The 17,262-nt window shown below is 42.5% G+C and overlaps 1 protein-coding gene across 6 annotated transcripts in view; it reads left to right on the forward strand.

The window, feature by feature from the left end:
* Nucleotides 1–17,262, forward strand: part of SLC20A2 (solute carrier family 20 member 2) — a 113,140-nt gene that overhangs the window by 61,232 nt on the left and 34,646 nt on the right. For all 6 annotated transcript variants that reach the window (XM_055138218.1, XM_055138284.1, XM_055138479.1 and 3 more), the window contains 3 exons: nt 2,457–2,542; nt 4,649–4,745; nt 12,549–12,665. In XM_055138218.1, the coding sequence (XP_054994193.1) occupies nt 2,457–2,542; nt 4,649–4,745; nt 12,549–12,665 (300 nt within the window). The remainder of the gene's footprint in view (nt 1–2,456; nt 2,543–4,648; nt 4,746–12,548; nt 12,666–17,262) is intronic.

The raw sequence follows: 17,262 nt of genomic DNA on the forward strand, positions 1-17,262 counted from the left end.
TAATTGCTCTTTTCTTTTACCTATAAAAGGGGAAAACTTGCATTTCTAAGGAAAATTGTATTTAAAACTATGACAGTATCCTTCCTTAATATATCAAAGTTTTAAAGATTTATATGAATTATATTCTTCCTTGGGCTGGAGTGATAGCGCAGTGGGTAGGGCATTCGCCTTGCATGCGGCTGACCCGGGTTCGATTCCTCTGCCCCTCTCGGAGAGCCCGGCAAGCTACCGAGACTATCTTGCCCACACTGCAGAGCCTGGCAAGCTACCCATGGCATATTTGATATGCCAAAAACAGTAACAACAAGTCTCACAATGGAGACGTTACTGGTGCCCACTCCAGCAAATCAATGAGCAATGGGATGACAGTGATACAGTGAATATTGTCCCTTAAAAATCTGTTAATGAAGATCATGCACTACTATGTCTTAGAGAGTTGTTTTAACTCCAGGTACCTTTTCAAATGTTGTGTTGTAATTCAACTTTTATCTTCTTGGGTTTTGGCCCGTCCCTTTCGATGCTCAAGAATTAGTGTTGGTGGTGCTCAGGGAACCATATGAGATGGCAGAAATCAAATCCAGGTCGGCTTTGTGCAAGCCTAGAGTCCAACTAGCTATACTGTTGCTCTGGCCCCTGTCATCCAACTTTTAATATGAACAGCTATCTGCTGTCCCCAAGCAGAAGAGAAGTCCTCTGATTGAAGTTGGTTGGTATATCAGAGGAAAGTGAGGTCCAGAGGAGAATCCCTTCAGTTTCTAGCTGTTGAGTTCACAGTTCTTAGAAGCCTTCAGGTGAGTCATTTGTCAGGACTGACTCTCCTGAGAGGAAGCACCTGGCCCTGTTGGCATCTTATGCCTGCCACCAGGCTCTGGAAAGGTCTTACAGCCTACTGCCTGGTGCTGCTTTTTGTTAAAATAAAACCCATCTACCTCTTAAGAACCAGCCCACCGAATGTGGAAGAGGCCCCCTCCCCCCAGGGCCTGGGTGAGTCCTCATGGTGGGGATTTGCCTGACTTCCGAAGCCCAGCAACCTCAGAGCTCTGCATAATTGCGCTCTCTGACCCCCAAAGCAGGAACACAGATGACCAGGAGATTTGCCTTTGGTATCCAGCTTTTAGAACAATCAGTCTCAACTCTAGAACTCCAGTCTTAACCTTTGGTATCAGAATTCTAGGATTGACACCAGACCATAGCTGGTTTTGAAAACTGCAGAAGATGGTTTCATTGTGTAGCTGGAGTTTGGAACTGCTGTACTAGATGATTAAAAAAAAAAAAAGTGTTGAGGTGAGGGGCCAGAGAGGTAGTCTGGTAGATAGAAGTGGTAGTATGTGGGAGGTCCTGAATTTGATGCCTGGCACAGCATGGAACCTCAGCCCCTGCAACAGCGAGCTTCTGAATGGCCATACCAGAGCTTGGCCCTTTGTGGGTGAAGAGGTCAGAAAGATAATGCAAAGGCCAGAGCACATACCTAGTGTGTGGAAGTCCCTGAGTTTCATTCCTGGCACTGCATGGCTCAGCAAGCACTGCACAGTATGTCCTGGTCTACATACCACCAAGTCTAAGCATTGACCCTCATAGCCAGGCTAGTGCAGCTAGAGTACTTTTTGGGACACACACACACACACACACACACACACACACACACACACACAGAGCCCACATACACATACACACAACCTAATAAATTTACTAAAGAATAACACGCACACACACACACATACACACAACCTAATAAATTTACTAAAAAATAACACGCACACACACACACATACACACAACCTAATAAATTTACTAAAAAATAACACGCACACACACACAAATACACATACACACAACCTAATAAATTTACTAAAGAATATTTTAAAAGTACCAAGATAATGGGGCTAGAGTGGTAGGTAGGGCATTTGCCTTGCATGCGGCCGACCCGGGTTCAATTCCCAGCATCCCATATGGTCCCCTGAGTACTGCCAGGGGTAATTCCTGAGTGTAGAGCCAGGAGTGACCCCTGTGTATCGCCAGGTGTGACCCAAAAAGCAAAAAAAAAAAAAGGTACCAAGACAAAAGTCTGAGGACTGTCTTAGTACAAAAAACTAGTGAACAAACAAACCGAACACCAGAAAGTTCCCTACCTTTCCTGTAGTGCACACTGCTCAGACACCAGGAATTGCGGCTAGCAGACAGAGGGGTTCCATGGGATGCAGGAATCTGTGTTCAGGACCTGTGCTGGAGCAGGGCAAGGGGTGCAAGGCTGGCTGTGCAGGGAGAGTGCTAGGGCCATGCCTCTGTTTGTCTGGAGAAGGCCCGGTCTGACGTGTAGGGGAACTTGCTAGACTCGGCACTCAGGTAAGTAATTTCAGAATGTTTATACTGTTGTATTATATTTAAGTGTTATATTATATAAACATGACTTAATAATCTGGGATTTAACGTTCATTTCATTTTTTTTAATTACTCAGTTGCGTCTTGGTTTATATCTCCGCTATTGTCTGGTTTCATGTCTGGCGTGCTGTTTGTACTGATCAGAATTTTCATTTTAAAAAAGGTAAGTGAACCTTTAAAAAATTAAGTTTCAGAACTAATTTTCATTCTATTTTATTGAAATTTATAGTGAGATAAGTGAGCAGAATAATGGCAGTTTTATATTGTTAAGGCCAAGCAGCTCAGAGTCAGGACCAGACTTGATTATAGAAATAGTCTGAGAGCCAAGGTGCCAGGCCCAGGCTTCCCTGAAGTCAGCATTGTCACTGGTGTGTCTTACCACCCTCTGGCATCCATTAGTCAGCAGTCCTTAGATTTTCCCTCAAACCTCAAAAACCAGTGGTAATTATTTTCTGAATGTCAAGCAGAGTAGAATGAGAAGGTATTAAAATATTGATTGACTATCACTAAAAGTAGCAGGAGACTTTCCTTACCCAGATATTTTCTGTTTTTTTTTAATGGAAAAAGCAAGCAAATTAAAATGAAAACTTACTGAAACCAGTATTCTAGGGGGAATAAACGATTGTAATTTTTATTTGGCCTTCAGGAGGATGTTGTTGTAGTATTGTATAAGCCATCAGACATGACACGACTCATTGTGCTGTAGTTTATACTTTGCATATTGAGACTATCTTTTCCTCCTTAAGTCAAATCTGACTTTAGAGTACAGCAGTAGGGCTAGAGTGAGAGCACGGCCGACTGGCACTTGCGGGTAGGCAGAGTGGCACCAAGCACTGCAGGGGCGTGGCGATCACAAGCATGAAATGACAGCAGCAGTGCTAGTCATTTCTCGAAGGACTTTCTCTTAGTCTAGTGCAAAATCACCAGCGTCATGTCTTACTACTTAGTGTTCCACTGCTCCCAGGCCCAGCCATACTAGTAATGTTTGTGTCTTCGATAGCTTACCCTCTCTTGCCTGTGTGGTAACCTGAGCCGGCTTGGTAAGCTCCTGCTCCTGCTCCACGTGGCACTTACTAGGAAGCCTCTTCTCTCCCACCCAATATACTCTATATATTTCCACACCTCTGTGCTTTCTCGACATGGGACCAAGTCCCTTGTACAAACTTTCTTGGTGCATGCCCGTGTCCCAGCTGGCATCTCTTCCGTGCCCATGCCTCTCTTCCTATGTCCTGACAGCCTTACGGGAATCATGTCCCCTGCTCTGCCCCGGCCTCCTGCTTCCCTGCTGTCAGCTCGAATCTCTTCATAGTAGTTTGTGCCACTCTTACACTTGGTTCCCAGACATGCCTGCATGATGATAAGAAACTCTCTGAAATGGTCTTTGCTGATCCTTGCTTCCGTGGGCCCTCTTTCAGCTTGATTTTCCCTGTCTTGCATGGGGATTAGGAAATAGTCCTGTTTTCTTATTGTTTTAGCAACGTTTGTATGCCAGAGCTGCATTGAGGAGTTCCCAGCTCATATTTTCACTTCAGAATTCTTTGCTATCTGCTTAAAACTCTTAATTTCCAATACTCTGGTGTTATTCAGCAGAATGCATGTGCACACTCCTAAAAGTATTCGGTTTGTTGCAAAAGGTCTAAAATTTCTGTAACTAAATATTTTTATAAGACAAGGACTTCACAGTGCTCTTTTTCTTTTAACTTTTAATTGTAGGTTCAGTACTAAACCATATGAAAAGGTTCTAAAAATCATGGCATATTGGAGATATATCTCTCTACTATTTTAATAGGGCTAAAATGCATTGCTGCAGAGTATCAGATCCCATGCATAATTGGCATTTCAGTCATTTGGTACTCTGAGGAATTCTCTGAGAGTTTAGTCTTAAATACTTTCTGAAAGTAGATTTTTAGTGCCAACCTGGCCTTTGCTAGTAAAGTAAACCTACAGGTTTTAAAGCATACTCCAGGCTGGGCTCGGGCCCCCAGGAGCTGCCCTGACCTAACAGTTCTTCTCTGTTTCTAAGTCTGACATCAGTTCATGTGACTCTCGTGCTTTGACGTGTCTTCAGGGCACAACAGCAGCTCTTTGAGTTAGCGTCTGTGTGGGAGTCCAGCCAAGCCGGTCCTGCCTCTGCAGATCAGATGCAGACAGCACAACAGGACACCGAGGCCATTTTGGCCATGCCTGGCTTTGGAAAGGTGTTTTTTTGGTCTGTGTCAGCTGCAGATGTCCCTTGACTCTGACCTTCTGCTTTGTCCCACTCCTGTAGGAGGATCCTGTTCCCAATGGCCTCCGGGCACTTCCAGTGTTCTACGCTGCTACAATAGCAATAAATGTCTTTTCCATCATGTACACAGGAGCACCAGGTAAGCATTCCAGGAAGCTTAAATCAAGCAGACAAGGTGTATCCTGTCCAATTAATTTGATTTATTTAGTGCTAGTTAGCAGTAAGAAGTATTCCTCACAGAGGAGTAAAAAGACAAGTGAATGCATTCCTTTGTTTTAAATATCCAAGAGATAAGTGGGGCATAAAGGCTACAGATGTCCAGGTCCAGACATCCACGTTTAAAAAAGAGAAGAAAGGTAATTAAAGTCCTGGTGCTGCCCTTTGCAGAGCTATGTGGCCTTGGCAGAATTAAACCCGCAGAATCTGGGAGCCTGGGATTGGGGGTGGCGGTGCAGTTCTGACATGGCCTGTGGTGTAATCCTCGGCTCTCAACTGGGTGTTAAACTAGTTAGCCCACTGATAGAAGCCAACCTTCATTTCCTGCAGATACTGAAGCCAATGGTGATTTCCTTACAGAATGTCTCCCCTTTTAGGGGTGGGGGAGGAGGGCTTGGGATCACACACCAAGCAGTGCTCAGATCTTAGTCCTGGCTCTGCATTCAATGTGCCTTGAAGAGCTCAGGGAACCATATGGGATGCCAGAGATCAAACCTCATTTAATAAAAATGCCCTACCCACTGTACTATTGCTGCAGCCAGAGAATTTCTCCTTTTAATGGCTTTTCTTATTTTCTTTTTCTTAAATTTAATTTTATTTTTATAAAGTTGTTCACAATAATTTATTACATTCAATATTCTAAACCAGTCTCCAACACCATTACACTTTCCCACCACCATTATTTTGAATTTTCCCAACCACCACACAAGCCTGCCCCAATAGCAGGCCCTAAATAATTTATTTTGTATTGCATGTTTGAATAATCTGCTAAAAATGATCAGAAAAGGTTTCATTAGAAGATAGTGTATGAAGGGGCTGGAGTGATAGCACAGCAGGGAGGGCATTTGCCTTGCATGCGTCCAACCCAGGTTCGATTCCCGGCATCCCACATGGTCCCCTGAGCACTGCCAGGAGTAATTCCTGAGTGCAGAGCCAGGAGTAAACCCCGTGTGCCGCCAGGTGTGACCCACAAAGCAAAAAAAAAAAAAGAAGAAGAAGAAGATAGTTTGAGAAGATTGTTGTATCTCACCCTGGAGCCATTAAGCCCTTGTAGAAGAGATTACTAACATGTAGTTACAAGTTGAGAATTGTGTGCTAATATATATATTTTTTGATTGAGATCGATTACCTTCTACTTTACACCCCATCCAATGTGGTGTGCTACTCCTGGTACAATCAATAGTGTAGAGCTTATATGAGCTTATATGGCGCCAGAGGCAGTTAGTGGATATGACCACCAGGCTCCCGGAAGAACAAGAAGCTGAGAGGAAGTAGCTCTTCCCCGACTCCATGAGAGCCTGGAGATTTCAGTCACGAAAACTGCATACCTGAGTTTTTCAGCAGATTCATTCATGGATGAGGCTCATCTGAGCTTTTGGAGTCTGACATTGAGCATGGCAGCGATTGGGTTCTGGCGGTTCTCAGCTGCCAGGGCTCTGTTCGGGTGGGTGGAGGGCCCACCTGCCTTCCTCTGGAATGCCCCGGATGAGACTCAGCCTGGTGCAGTGTCCAAAGATATCTCTGCCAGCTTTTGTTCTTTTCTAAGAGAATGAAGGTCTTTACATTTTGAATGGGTGGAGAGAAATATGACAGTCTTCCTATTTGTACACATTTTAGTGTTGGTGAATAAATAGGAAACATTCTAATTAAATGTTGCTTTGTGTATTTTTGGGGAAAAGGATTCCTCTTGATACCTCCTGTGAAAACCACCAGCAGCCAGAGTCTGAATCTATATGCCCTTTCCTGTGAGGCAGCTGGAATCAGCAGATATGTTAGCTGTGTGCCTTCGTTCTTGTGAATGCCTCCTCTGAAATAAGATTGAGTTTTTGGCTCTATCTGACAAAAACAAAAAAAAAAATCCCTTTCTGTTTAAAAGATGGCTTTTCTACTAAGTGACGTGTCATATTACAGTTGCAAAATACCTGCTTCCCAAATGTGGGAAATTACTATTAATTTTCCCTAAGGCAGTTTTTCTCAGATTTTATTAGACACATTTAATTATATGATGTGTATTTCAGTACTGGAAATGAAAAACTATCTTTGCATGATTTTTAACATTGTATATGCATCTATTTTGGTTATTGTTTTATTCCGCGTCTTGGTTTTTGGGTGATATCCAGTTCGTTCAGGGCTTGCTGCTTGCTCTGTACTCAGATGGTGCTCTGGTGGTGCTCTGGAACATCTGTTGTGCTGGGAATCGAACCTATTTTGGCTGTGTGCAAGGCTAGCGCCTACTTACTGCTCTATCTCTCTGACTCCTCTGAGTCAATTTTGGCACCTCTACAGCGTTCAGAACATTGATCTTAAAGGCTTGAGTACTTGTGATGGTACTTCAGTTTATGGGCAAAGCATAACACACCATAGAACGAGGAATGGAGCTAGAGGGTGGAAACGCTCCACTCATATTCCCAAACCAAGCATCCCTCAGTTTTTATGCCTCAGCAGAGAGTCCAGTCACAGACAACTTTTATGATAGAAAAGAAAGTCCAAGCCAAGATAAAGAGGTCCATACTGTGTTCACCCCCACACTTCTCCCAAAACATGAAGTGCTGTGCAGCCTGGAATACCAGGTCTGGCATACACTGAACTGTAGTAGAAAGGGTTTGGGGGCCAAAGGGGGTTCTTTTGTTGTTGCTTTGTATATTTGTCCTAAACACAATTTGCAAGAAGCAAAAATTACTTTCGGAATATAATCATCACTTGGCTTTGCTATAAGCCAGAAGTTCTTTTTTTTTTTTTTAAACAAAAAGTTTTCAAGCTTGAGATGCAAAGCCACTGAGAACTGGGCTGGAGGGCTGGGAGCTGAGCCCCCGGCCTTCGGTCCTGGCAGCCTCTTTTGGCCAAGGAAAGTGGAGCAATTCAAGCCGTGTCCTACTTTGCCTGTCCACAGAACAATGAACCGCACCCTGCTTTACTGCCCTGCTATGCGGTAGCTCCTGAAAACAATTTGACATTTTCATAGAAAAAGAACTAAATGCAAAGTATTTTTATTGAAAACTCTGTCGCAAGTCAGCCTTAAATTTTCAGAAGAAACAATCTTTGTCCTTGAATTTACATTGATTCCAGTGCTTCTATATTTGAAGGTTTTGTATGAAATTATTGATGAAACTTTACTTTAAATATTTGTACAAGTTAGAGAAGTATACTATTAATAACTGTCCGTATGCATTTCTTGCACACAGGCTTTAAGAGTAAAATCTTGTGTTTTAGATTACAAATTTCTAGAATAATTTTATAGGATCAAATTCTATCCCCATTCCATTCTTTTATCTTTCTTCAGCATTGTCAATAACTACCTCCCTATATCTCAGCTTTTTTTTGTAATTTTTTTATTTTATAAAGTAGTTCACAAAATTTGATTACATTTAATATTCAAACACCAATCCCAGATTATTAAATGTAAAAAAAGAAAGCCTATTTCTTGGCTTTCTTTTTTTTTAATTTTTTTTTATTTTATAAAGTAGTTCACAAAATTTGATTACATTTAATATTCAAACACCAATCCCACCACCAACCATTACACCTTCCCACCACCGTATTTCAGGTGTTTCCATCCTGAATCCCAACCCTGCCCCAAAGCAAAACTGAAATAATATAATATTTCACTCTAAGGTTGGTTACCTCCTACTTTAAGCCCCATCAAATGTGGTTCGGTACTCTTGGAGTATGGGTAGAGTGTGTGGTATAAAGTGTCACAGCCGTTCCTGAAGTCTCCTAACCCATTTTGGCACCAGAGCAGATTCTTGCAGCCATGCATTTTGACTGTGAACTGAACTACAACCTCGTGCAGCCCGGGGAGGGATTTTTTTCCCTCTCCACCCCATTTTTCTTTTTTTTTTTTTCCAAACAAAACAGTCTTTTTATTGAATTAATTTGGGATCTTCTTTCAGTTTCTGCTTATAATCTTGTGAATGATTTCAAAGTTTCTATATCACACTAGTTACTAATTCCTTAAAAAATTATATATTATTTTATAATAAATTAAAATAAAATACTTCCTAAATCTTTTTAGGAATTATTTAAGTTTCAACTAACTAACCATATATATCTAGGATTTTTTTTTTAATAATTTATTTATTTTTAAATAGAGAATCACCGTGAGGGTACAGTTACAGATTTATACACTTTTGTGCTTATACTTCCCTCATACAAAGTTCGGGAACCCATCCCTTCACCAGTGCCCATTCTCCACCACCCGTAAACCCGGCGTCCCTCCCACCCTCCCCAATCCCATCTCCCCCCCACCCCACCCTGCCACTGTGGCAGGGCATTCCCTTCTGTTCTCTCTCTCTAATTAGCTCTTGTGGTTTGCAATAAAGGTGTTGAGTGGCCGCTGTGCTCAGTCTCTAGCCCTCATTCAGCCCGCAATTCCCTTCCCCCACATGGCCTTCAACTACAATGTAGTTGGTGATCACTTCTCTGAGTTGCCCTTTCCCCGGAACGTGAGGCCAGCCGAGAAGCCATGTCCACCCCATTTTTCTGAGCGAAAATGGCGGCAGCGGCAGCAGCCACGCGGTGAGAGCCACCCTCTAAGACCCCTCTACCAGGAGGTAGGACTCTCTTTAGTGACGTAGCCTGTAGGTGGTCCTGGGAGGGGAGGTGTTCCCGGCGCGCCTTCCGCCCAGAGAGTTTTACTGGTGAGGAGTTCAGACTGTAACTTCAGATTCTCAGGCCCAGCAATTGCAAAGACCATTGTGGTGGTAAAATTGTAAAGGGAATGTGATACAGTGGCTCATTGTCTGAGTAAAGGACCCAAAGTTTTGTCACCAACCTTATTCCTCCCTTTCTAATAAGGTCCTAATGCCCTCTGGAATCCCACGTGGGGAGTGTGGATTTGGTGACCATAAAGCCACCTTACTCAGCCTTTCTTGTGGGCTTTGTCTAGCATGAATGAAAGAAAATCGGATGTGAGAGCAAAAGTGTTCTTTCATTTACACACACACACACACACACACACACACACACACACACAGGCACGCGCACGCGCGCACTCTTCCCAAATTGTCTACTAGCAGGATCCAGAAACCTCTCTTAGATCAGGTTCACACAGTGAAGCTAGAAATAGCCCCATCAGCAGTTTTATCAGCTGCCCCAGGAACCACAGAGGAAACCTCTTCAAATCCCAAATGCTTTCAGGCACTAGCAGTGACTTGTGCCCATATTAGTTGCTCAGTTTGATGTTGATAAGTAACAGTTTCCAGTCCGTTTGGCAAGAAACCACTTTGGAATGGTTTATCACACATATTAGGGACTGACACAGATCTAATACAGAAGTCAGGGAGCCAGGGCTCATGGCCACTGCCCACCAAGGTCAGCCTGGTCCGTTTCACAAGCAGCTCCAAGCTTGCACTGGCAGAGAAAGCAGCAGTCTGGCTGCCTGCATACCTGCCAGCTCCCTCACCCACCTTCTGCCCAGCCCTGCGCTGCCCAAGTTCACAGCTTTCTCATGTGATCAGGAGTGTTGGAGCACAGTGCAGGGAACATTCTAGCCCCTAAGTGACCTTACATGAAATATATATTTGAAGACCAAGAATAAAGATGGGGTTTGGGGCTGTGGGAGTTGTTTTGGGTTTTTTATTGGGGGGTATTGTTTCATTTGGGGCCACACCCAGCTCTGCTCAGGGCTGACTCCTGGCTGGCTCAGGACTATCTGGGGTGCCAGGAAAAGTGCGAAGGCAGCACCCTACCCACTGTACTATCACCCCAACCCCAAAGAATGAAGGTTTTAAAAGTTCACTTCTTTAACAATTTTAAAACTCTTAATTACTTATGAAAGTGACATGCTTATTATGTATTTTAAAAATAAAAGTAGAGGGAACAGACTTTAGAATATGTGGAGTGATCTTGTCTCTCTGGTGGTGGGCACTGAGGGCAGCACATTTAAGTATAAAACAGTAATATTGGTAGTAGTGCCAAAAAGTAGTAATAAGGTAAGTATAAAAGTGTATGTAATAAGAAGTGAAAGCCCCCTCCAATTTCTCATCTTTCCACAGAAGTAGCTATTGTGTCTTTGTAGAACATTCTAAATTTTGTGCTTAAGGTATGAATCTAGGGGCTGGATCAACAACAGTACAGTGGCTAGGGCATTTGCCTTGCGCGCAGCTGAGCCTAGTTCGACTCCCTGTATCCCATGTGGTCCCCTGAGCACCCCCAGGAATAAGTCCTGAGTGCAGAACCAGGAGTAACCCCTGAGCATCACCAGGTGTGACCAAAAAAAAAATTAAAAAGATATGAAGTTAGGGGGTAGACAGAAAGATGGTACAAGAGTTACAGTATGCCTTGCAGTGGCTGACCCCTGTTTGAGCCTTAGCACCACATGGTCTCTTGGCCTCATGGCCCCCCTAAGCAGCTCTGTAGCCTGGGACCCAACTACTGAACTGTAGGCCCAGTGGGCCAAGAATCACTGAGAGGAGTCCCTGACTACCTGACAGCACCATTTGGCAGTGTCCCAACCCCCTCACCCCCAAAAGATAGGCCCTTAAGTGTGGATTTTTTAAAATTTTTATTGGGCACAGGGGCGCACCCAGATGTGCTCAGGGATGCCCCCTAGCTTGCTCAGGGATCACTCCCAGCTCAGGAGACCACATGAGGTGCAGGGGATCAAATTCAGATCAGCCACGTGCAAGGCAAGCACCCTGTTGTATTCTCTCTCTGGCCCCTATTCTCTTCTTTCTTTATTTTTGTTTTGGGACCACACTGGCAGTACTCTGGGCTTACTCCTGGTTCTGTACGCCGAATCATTACTGGCAAGACTTATGGGAATGGGGACATATGGAGTGCAAGGGAGTAAACCTGGGTCACTGACATGCAAGGCAAGTGCCTTAACCACTGTACTGTCTCTCTGGCTCCCATCTGTTTTAAACATAAACTAGATCATTTCCAAAACAATGCATATATGTTATCATGCAAATTCTTACTATTACATAGAATATTATGATAAAAATTTTTATACATATATCTTGTGTACCTGTGCAAGCCTGTGTATTTAAGTTTTACACATGCGAATGAGTGTGAAATGCCTACCATTTTCACTAAAGATGCACAAAACTCAGTCATGCATTCTAGACACTGTACTATGGTAAGCAAACATCAGGCTACATGGGTACCCTTGTTGACTAATGTGATCATTACTTTATGTGCATAGAAGATTTTAATGAAAAGGTTTCTGGGTCATAATTCCGTGAGTTGACACTTCCAAAAAGGATTCAGTTTGGAGAGCAATGTCCTTTAAAAATAATTAATTTCTCAGCTATTTTTACAAATGGTATATGTATGAGGTCAGTGTTATGTCCATTGAACGCAGGGATGCAGCTACTGATGAACCAAAAAAGGCAGCATTTAGCTGGACTAGGACCAGCCTTCCATTCCCTAAGGAAATGGACTGACTGCCCCATACAGGGTAGAGAACTCCTTTCCCAGCCACCAGGAGCTCTCAAGAGTTTAGGTATGAGAATTACATGTAAATGCTTGTCTTTCCAATTTTGTATGTTATCTATGCCAAACTGGTAAAAGTTTAATAATTACCTTCCTCATCATTTCCACCACATATCCACAAGGTACAGTATATCTAAAACACACAGATTTCTCTCCCAGTATGAATAGTACATTTGGGGGTTAACAGTTTTATTAAATATAAAATCCCATTGATGAGTTTCAGGTTTGGAGAACAGGAAGTATGTCACTCTAAGTAGACTGAGGCTAACGCTGCTGCCATCTTTGTTCTCAGTGCTGGGCCTGGTGCTTCCCGTGTGGGCTATAGCTCTCATCTCCTTTGGAGTAGCGCTACTGTTTGCCATTTTTGTGTGGCTCTTCGTGTGTCCATGGATGCGAAGGAAAATAACAGGTAAGGATGGGCATTTTTCCTTCTGAATCACTAACATACTTGTGTGGGTTTTGAGACTCAGAATTATTGTTACTGCTAATGGGATGGCGATAAATGCAAGTACACACTGAGATATGAACCTAGTTCTTGTCTTAGTATTTTACTACTTTTCTGATTCAGCTTTTTCTTGATAAGTTGTGATGTGCAGAACAGTGAGATAACTAGAAGTTAATTATGCAATTCCACTGGAAAAATATTGGTCTTTGGGGAAATACAGGTAGCACTTCACACCTGAAAGAGTGGCTAAAAATTAAAGGAGTTGCAATTCCAAATGTTGACTTTTAAAAAGTGGGGTAATTGGAATTCTCACAGATCCATGGTAAAATGTAACACAATACAACCACTTTAGAAATTAGTATGGTAGTTTCTCAATAAAGGTAAGTGTACATTTACTGTATGGCAGACTAATTCCACTCTGAGGTACTTATCCAAGGGAAGTGGAAATATATCTGTGAATATATTTGTAAATTATTTATTCTTAATAGCTCAAACCTACTGTCAACTGCTCATTAACAGATGAGTGAATAATCAAGTTGTGTCATATTCACACAATGGAAAACTACTTAGCAAAAAGTAAATTATACTATGTGTAGAAGCATAAGCATAGCATAGTCATCAAAATGCCGAACAAAAGAAAGCAGGTGCAAAGGATGGCATGCTGTATGGTTGCAGGCAAAGACAGTCTGGAGTGGGAGAGATCAGTGCTTGCCTAGACAGGGGAGAGCAGCAAGAGACTGAGGGGGTTTCTCAGGGAAGTGGGAGTGTATTCTGTTGTAACTGGGAAATGGCTGAAGGGTATATAGGGCACATAGAAGTGTATGCTGTCATGACTGGAGAGTGGCTAATAAGTATATGGACGGATGTGGAAGTATATTCTGTTGTGATTGTTTGGGGAGTGGCTAACTGGTATTTTGTCACGGGTCATCTACATGCACATTTAAAATGTATTGGCTTTGGGTCTTGAGAGATAACTTAAAGGACCAAGGGCATGTTATGCATGCAGGAGGCCCAAGTTCAATGCCCAGCAAGGCATGGTCCCCTGAGCATAGCCAGGAGTGATCACCAAGCACAGAGCTAAGGGTAGACCCTGAGTATTTCCAGATGTAGCCCCAAAACTAAGTAAATAAACAAAAATTTCAAAATAAATGTATTTTTTATTGTGTATAAACTGAAGAAAGTGAATATGACTGAAAAAGTTGCTAGGTCTATTTTCTGATCACTGGCAACATAATTGAATTTCAAACCTTGAGGCCATGAGCTATTAGAGAACTCTCCAAAGAAAAATAATTTACTTTTTTTATTTTAGAAGTATTTACTTCTGACCTCCAACTCTATCCTACCATGTTTTATACAGACATAGGTGATATTCAGAAGCCTTATTTTAAGGAAGATAAAAATGAGGAAAATTACCATGCTCGTGAATTGGAATATTCAATTAAACTAAGCTGTCATTTCTCGAGTTAATCTATAGCTTTAACAAACTAAATTAAGATCTCAGCAGAAAAGTTTTGTAGACTTAGTTAAGCTGCTTCTAAGTCTCTGTGGAAATTCATAGGAACTAGGATAGCCAGAACAATATTGAAAAGGAATAAAACTGGGGGATTTCTATTGCTGGAGTGTGTAATCACAAAAAAGGGGCACAGGGCAGCGGCACTCTGTCACTCTGCCGCCTGCATTCGGTAGTCTCATGCCACTTCCCCCACCCCGGGGAGGCCGATGACAATGGGCAGGGAGGTGAAGGAAGGAACAGGAGCCAGGCTGGTTGGTCTCAATTGCAGTTTATTCCATTCCCATCTCCATTCTCCTCTGATTCTCCTCCTGCTTCTTCCTCCCCCATGCTACTTCATTCTCCTTCTTGATCTGGATCTGGATCTCGATCTGGCTTCTTGGGATCTGGCACACCCCCAGCCCACTCTTACAGCCTAGTTAAATCCCCCAGCATGAGGGGTTGGGGCTTACACACAAGTGTGGTCACAATCAATAGGGGTAAAGTTCTTTCCCTCAGGGGATGCTTCTTCTAGGACAGGTTCTCTTTCAGCATGATAACCCACCCAAGGGCAGAATCCCATGGGTGTGTTTCTCTTCTCATTGTCCAACTCACATATAAGCATTCATAATATTAATCATTTTGTATGGACATAATGAGAGATACATTAAGCTTATAGAATTGCTCTCCCAGGGTCATCTCAATCTCAGACTACAGTGCTCAGGCCAGTTTAGTCTTTCCTATTTCTAGCAGGGTCCTAGTCTTGTCGTTGCTTTTGGATCTTGACAGCATTTGTCCATGATCAAGCTCTTAACTTATAGTTAAGAACTGTGGCACTTTGGCCTGGTCCATATCGATGCCAGGGTAGCTCACAGCTTGCCTTGGGTCCCTTCAGTCCCTTGTCGGGACCCTGCTTTTGGGGTGCTAGGAACTAAGGGCAACTGAGGCTTAAGTCGAGAAAGCAGATGCCCGGAAGTGAATAATATTCAGTCAATTAAATCCCAAGATATAAAGCATAATATTAAATGTTTTCCTTTGTCCATACAAAAAGGACATTGCTTTTTTTTTTCTTTTCGGGTCACACCCAGCAATGCACAGGGGTTACTCCTGGCTCTATACTCAGGAATTACTCCTGGCGGTGCCGGGGGACCATATGGGATGCTGGGAATCGAACCCAGGTCGGCTGCATGCAAGGCAAATGCCCTACCCGCTGTGCTATTACTCCAGCCCCCAAAGGACATTGCTTTAAACTAAACTATTCAAAAGACATAAAGAGAGGAGAAAGACAATATTTCATTCATACATATAAAATCATAGATTTCTGAGGAATCTAACCTTACAAGTTAACAGAATCTGATTAGAGGGAAAAGGTGATAGACCAGTTGGGGAAGAAAGCATGGAGAGAAGTTTACAGATAAACAAAGGAATGGGAGTGACTCAGGAGCACTGCGATGGGAGTGACCTGATAAACCTAAGCTCCTTGTGGCAAGGGGGAAAGGACAACCCAATGATATCCTACACTGGAGTTTAAGACTTCCTGTAAACCTTTATAATATTGTAGATTGTGACGAGATCGACAACTAGGTAAATAATAGAACAGAATGGAGTCCAAAAGTAAGTCCATACAAATATGACAAATTGATTTTCATCAGACCGCTATTGTAGTTTGTGGAGAAACAATACTCCTTACAACAAATGGTGCCAGAACAACTGAACATATATTTGCAAACAAAGGAACGTTGACAGTATGTGGCTGGTGACAGAGCAATTGCTCGCAGGCCTGGGACCATGAGTTTGATTCCTGGCATCACCCGCCATTAGTTAGCACAAACCCTGGTGTGCACCATGACCAGCTGTGTGACCCTCAAACACAGTAGCAGCAGCCAAAACATGGGGAGGAGGAAAAATAAAATAAAAGGAATTAGTGTTTATTTACAGTATGCTGAATAAAAGAAGCCATGGTCAAAATGACTCATCTTGTGGTTCCATTTATGGCATCTTAGGAGGCAGACTACAGAGACAGAGGGCAGAGCTAACTCTCAGGAGCACTGAGAGGTGCGGGGACCCTTCTGTGTTCTGATTGCGCTGTCATTATAGACATACGTGAGAATAAAGACTGTGAAAGAACAGATTCTGTTTACTTTTATAAAATTTAAAACTTTAAAGTATGCACATTTTTTGTAAATTCATGTCATATCGATTTGTTCATTATCATAAAAATCCCACTTTAGAAAAACCCACATTGGGGCTGGAGCAGTAGTACAGCGGCTGACCCAGGCTTGATCCCCAGTATCCCATATGTTCCCCTGGGCACCACCAGGAGTAATTCCTGAGTATAGTGTGAAGAGTAAACCTTGAGCACTGCCGGGTATGGCCCAAAAAGTAATAAATAAATAAGTAAGTAAATAAATAAATAAATAAAGCAATAAAAAAATCCACATTAGTTAATTAGTTTTAAATGTATATAATTTAAGTTCATATTATCCATGAGTAATTTTAAGCCCACATAATTGTGCGTGAGAGGGATTCTCAGTGATTCTCAGGCTTACAACAGCTGTGCCCACACTACCATTCTTTTCAAAGAACACATCTCTGACAAGCCTCCTTCAAACCTGCTGCTTGTCTGACTTAATCCCATGCAGCTGTGAACTGTACTTAAATGTCTTGATTTTACAAGGCTTTTCCTGATAACTGTATCTTAATGTCAAGATGAACCATGAAAACTTTGCTTTCCAGCCTTATACCATAATATCATAGCAGAAACTACTCCTACTGCATATTCTGGCTTTTCAAGAGATGTTTTTGTCAGTGCCGTGTGTTCTAAAATTTCAACATATAGTTTTGTTCTGTTACTTAAAGTACAGACTAGTAATTTAGGTGAGGAATCACAGAATTAAACAACTTGTCCCTTTACCAACATGTAACCTTAGGCAAATTGCTTAATCTCTTATGCTTCTGTTTACTCATTATTAAAACATAGAAAATAATATGTGTCTTGTCTGAATAGTAACAATTTGGGGGGTTGGGGGCATGGTAGTGCTCAGGAATTACTCTTGGTTCTTTGCCCAGGGA

This window comes from Sorex araneus, chromosome 1, assembly GCF_027595985.1.
Source record: "Sorex araneus isolate mSorAra2 chromosome 1, mSorAra2.pri, whole genome shotgun sequence".
Classification (NCBI taxonomy): Eukaryota; Metazoa; Chordata; class Mammalia; order Eulipotyphla; family Soricidae; genus Sorex; species Sorex araneus.